This window comes from Alosa alosa, chromosome 11 (assembly GCF_017589495.1).
Source record: "Alosa alosa isolate M-15738 ecotype Scorff River chromosome 11, AALO_Geno_1.1, whole genome shotgun sequence".
In the NCBI taxonomy this organism is placed as follows: Eukaryota; Metazoa; Chordata; class Actinopteri; order Clupeiformes; family Clupeidae; genus Alosa; species Alosa alosa.
Window position 1 is genome coordinate 32,128,054 of NC_063199.1, and position 5,000 is coordinate 32,133,053.

The 5,000-nt window shown below is 47.9% G+C and overlaps 1 protein-coding gene across 1 annotated transcript in view; it reads left to right on the forward strand.

Moving 5' to 3' along the window:
- Positions 1 to 5,000, forward strand: part of hipk2 (homeodomain interacting protein kinase 2) — a 78,910-nt gene that overhangs the window by 60,042 nt on the left and 13,868 nt on the right. Inside the window, 2 exon segments of the mRNA XM_048256732.1 lie at positions 131 to 154; positions 157 to 251. Coding sequence (XP_048112689.1) covers positions 131 to 154; positions 157 to 251 — 119 coding nt within the window.

Below are 5,000 nucleotides of genomic sequence, written 5' to 3' on the forward strand. Positions count from 1 at the left end.
GTGTGTGTGTGTGTGTGTGTGTGTGTGTGTGTGTGTGTGCGGCGTGTCTGTGTGTGTGTGTGTGTGTGTGTGTGTGTGTGTGTGTGTGTGTGTGTCTGTGTGTGTGTGTGTGTCTGTGTGTACTCCACAGGCTTGCAAGCCTCTCCTTCCAAACACGAGGCTACTCAGTGAGAATGGAGAATGCTGTTCCCATTGTAACGCAAGCACCGGGAGCACAGTCCCTGCAGATTCAACCTGGCCTGCTCACACAGGTAACACACACACACACACACACACACACACACACACACACCTCTCTCTCTCCTCTCTCTCTCTCTCTCTCTCTCTCTCTCTCTCTCTCTCTCTCTCACTAACACACACACACACACTAACACACATATACACATACAAATATACAGCCCTGCTTTTGGTTCTATTCAGGAACAGTTAGTATGACCTACTTTGTTCTCCATTTTTCCATAAAAAAAAATCTTTGAGGAATAAACACGAGGAGTTTGATTGTTTGTTTGCATATTGTATGTATGCGCTGAGAACTCCATACACAATACTGCTATCAACAGGAAGTTTCAGGAGCATTTATTTATTGGCGATATTGGAGCCTGGAACGCGTCTGGCTCCGATCATGGCCAGTTCTGTCACGTATTTAGCTTCTGTCTGATGGAATCCAGGCTATTCCTGTGTTAGACAGGAAATCTTCGGAAAATATTATTGTACATATTATTTATAGAAAGCCTGGAATCTGTTTAGCTGTGTTTAGCTTACAGAGAGTGAGAGAGAGGGGGGGAGAGTGAGAGAGAGAGAGAGGGGGGAGTGAGAGAGAGAGGGGGGGAGAGAGAGAGAGAGAGAGGGGGGGGGAGTGAGAGGTCATTAATTGGGCTCTGCATGACCCCTGAGTGACCTTTGGGTGCTGAACTTTAACCCTGAATTGTCCTTTTGTAGAATAGAGATGCAAATGTTCCTAATGCACTTACCGTGTAATGTTGACATGTTGTCGATCTGTTTATGGAACATTGCACAGTCTCTCTGTGGCTGCAGTGTTGACCGCTGTACAGGTTTATGACCCATTTAGTGTTAATGCAGTAGGAGCTCTAGCACTGGTGCTAGTAGCCAAGGCCAATGTTGACCCAGAGTATTTTTATTATTAAATGATTGTTCCTGTACGTTTCAGATGTGGAGCTCTCTTTGTGCACTTTCTCATGGACTGTCCCCTTATGACAATCACAGGCCACAGAGTTGGCTATGCACTCTCACACACACACACACACACACACACTCTCACACACACACACACACACACACACACACACACACACACACGCACACACACACGCACACACACCAGAACCTGTCACATGCGCCAGCTTTGGAGTCCCATCCTTCAGCCAAGAAGCACAAGAAAAACAAAAGATGGCCTCTGGGGTCATTTATTGTTGATGCTGCTCCGGGCCTGTCCGAGAAAGAGCTGCCTTTGACCACTCCCCGCCTGACGAAAGTGTCACATCTCGACAGGGTTATTTTTCTGAAGCCTGATGGAAATGTTAATGGATTCCCCTGCTTTATTGTTTAGAGTGACGCGTCTTTGTGATTTGATTGTCTATCAGGACCCTTAGCTCCTGTAGGGGGATAATTATTAGGGAGAGGAGAGATGGAGACGTGGTTGATTTTATGAGACATCTTTAGCATTCACGTTTGTGTCTGTGTGTATGTGTGTGTGTGGGTGTGTGTGTGTGTGTGTGTGTGTGTGTGTGTGTGTGTATATGTCTGTACATAGAAGTATGTGTCTGTTTGTGTTTGTTTTCCTGTGTGCGTGTGTGTGTATGTGTGTGTGTGTGTGTGTGTGTGTGTGAGTGTGTGTATGTGTGTGTGTGTGTGTGTGTGTGTGTGTGAGTGTGTGTATGTGTGTGTGTGTATATACTTATGTGTGTATGGGACAGTATTTGTATTGGTGAATGTGTCTAATACATGGATGTGGGATGTGGGGTGTTTGTGTGTGGGCCTTCTTGTGTGTGACTGACAAAGCAACAGCTCCTTTCAACATGTGCTTTTTTAATTAGCCCTTGAGGGGTGGAGTTATCAGACATCTCATAAAAACAGCCAGGCGTCTGATTGGACCCCAGCATTTGTCACGTCCATAGTTTAGAGTGGAATATTCCAGGCAGTAAATTTCCACACATGTTACTCTGGCTTTTACAGGGAGAGCAGGGGAAAGGAGGGGAGAGAAGAGGAGAAGAGAGGAAAGGGGGATAGGGGAGGAGAGGGGAGGACAGGAAGGGGGATGAACAGAGCAAATGAGAAGAGAAGAGGGGAGGAGAAAGAATGAAAGGGGTTGTAGGGAAAGGAGGTAAAGAAGAGAGAAGCATTGAATATAGATGAGAGGAGAGGAGTGAAGAGATGGAGAGACTAAGAGAGGAGAGAAGAGATGGAGAGACTAAGAGAGGAGAGAAGAGATGGAGAGAGTAAGAGAGGAGAGAAGAGATGGAGAGAGTAAGAGAGGAGAGAAGAGGGGAAGAGAGGAGTAAGAGAGGTAGAGATGTGGGATGGGTTGCAGAGAAATGAGGTGAAGCTAGAGGATAAGAGCTGAAGAGATGGAGAGAGAGACAGAGAGGGGGGGCAGAGAGAGAGAGAGCCTCCAGGCGAGACACAGCCACTGCCCTGCTTTGTGTGGTTGGTTGGTTTGTGGGTGGTGTGCGTGTGTGTGTGTGTGGGGGTGTGGGTGTGTGTGGATGTGTGTGTGTGTGTGTGTGTGGGTGTGTGTGTGTGTGTGTGTGTGTGTGTGTGTGTGTGTCGGTGGTGTGTTTCGGATCTCTCGGCAGCGCAGCCCTCTTCTGGCGGCCCCCCATGTCCGCCTGCTCTCTCCTCTCTGCCTTTATCAGCGCAGGAATGCAGAAAATGTGGGAACAATTGAGAGACTGAGAGAGAGAGAGAGAGAGAGAGAGAGGGGGAGTGAGGATGTGTGTGTGTGTGTGTGTGTGTGTCTGTGTGTGTGTAAAGCTGTCCAATCTGTCTCTCTTGCCAGTTTATGTGTCTTTGTGCTGCAGTCAGAGTGGCAGCCCTAGCTGCTGGTATGGTAAATAGACGTATAATGCTATTAGAGGAGCAATTCATTAGTTGTACATTAAACTGCTAATCAATAGAGCTGCCATTAAAACTGTAGGTGCTGCAGAGCCTCTCTCTCTCTCTCTCTCTCTCTCTCTCTCTCTCTCTCTCTCTCTCTCTCTCTCTCTCTCTCTCTCTCTCTCTCTCTCTCTCTCTCTCTCTCTCTCTCTCTCTCTCTCTCTCTCTCTCTCTCTCTCTCTCTCTCTCTCTCTCTCTCTCTCTCTCTCTCTCTCTCTCTCTCTCTCTCTCTCTCTCTCTCTCTCTCTCTCTCTCTCTCTCTCTCTCTCTCTCTCTCTCTCTCTCTCTCTCTCTCTCTCTCTCTCTCTCTCTCTCTCTCTCTCTCTCTCTCTCTCTCTCTCTCTCTCTCTCTCTCTCTCTCTCTCTCTCTCTCTCTCTCTCTCTCTCTCTCTCTCTCTCTCTCTCTCTCTCTCTCTCTCTCTCTCTCTCTCTCTCTCTCTCTCTCTCTCTCTCTCTCTCTCTCTCTCTCTCTCTCTCTCTCTCTCTCTCTCTCTCTCTCTCTCTCTCTCTCTCTCTCTCTCTCTCTCTCTCTCTCTCTCTCTCTCTCTCTCTCTCTCTCTCTCTCTCTCTCTCTCTCTCTCTCTCTCTCTCTCTCTCTCTCTCTCTCTCTCTCTCTCTCTCTCTCTCTCTCTCTCTCTCTCTCTCTCTCTCTCTCTCTCTCTCTCTCTCTCTCTCTCTCTCTCTCTCTCTCTCTCTCTCTCTCTCTCTCTCTCTCTCTCTCTCTCTCTCTCTCTCTCTCTCTCTCTCTCTCTCTCTCTCTCTCTCTCTCTCTCTCTCTCTCTCTCTCTCTCTCTCTCTCTCTCTCTCTCTCTCTCTCTCTCTCTCTCTCTCTCTCTCTCTCTCTCTCTCTCTCTCTCTCTCTCTCTCTCTCTCTCTCTCTCTCTCTCTCTCTCTCTCTCTCTCTCTCTCTCTCTCTCTCTCTCTCTCTCTCTCTCTCTCTCTCTCTCTCTCTCTCTCTCTCTCTCTCTCTCTCTCTCTCTCTCTCTCTCTCTCTCTCTCTCTCTCTCTCTCTCTCTCTCTCTCTCTCTCTCTCAGATCGTTAACATGTGAGTGGGCGTGCGCTCTCTGCAGGCCAGGATCTTGAGGGAGCGTCAGTCTTCATCCACCAGAACAAACCACACGGAGGCAAACTAAACAACCTGAAACTGTCCGGATCACTGAATGAGAAGCTCTCAGCGCTAGTGTCTAGTGAACCCTCTGGGACCAATAAGGCTCAGAGTCTTCTTCCGAATGCTTCATTTAATACACTTGATACGTGTATCATGGCCACTGAAAGCTATGAAATTCAGCTGTGATGTGATCAACCATCATCCTTTTGCCAAAGGAGTGTGGAATAGTTATGCTTGGATTTCAAATGGGGATGCTAGCAGTTTCACAGCTATGCAATGTAGTCGTGCATTTCATCAAGCATCAACTTATAGTGAAAAGAGTGCAGCATCTCTGCGTTCATTTTGAATGGGGGTGCTAGCAGTTTCATGTTGTTGAAGGAGCTGTGCTCTGTCAGCTTTATTTTGGGGAAAAGTCTTCCTGCACTCCCCTTCAGCTCAGCCCAGATTATGTGTGTGTGTGTGTGTGTGGGGGGGGGCGTGTTGTTGAAGGAGCTGTGCTCTGTCAGCTTTATTTTGGGGAGAAGTCTTCCTGCACTCCCCTTCAGCTCAGCCCAGATTTTTATCAGTACCAGATACACAACAGCCAAACATCAACACGTCAGCGCACACTGGTCACTCGGCTACACACACTGCGGTATTTAACACACACTTTAAGCTGCCACCTGCAGATGCAGTAGACTCATAAAAAACACGAAGGAAAACGACGCCCCCAGTAGCAGGTTACCCAGTAATATTTAGGCCTCTGCATCATATGTAGAAGAGAGACAGTGTGTGTGT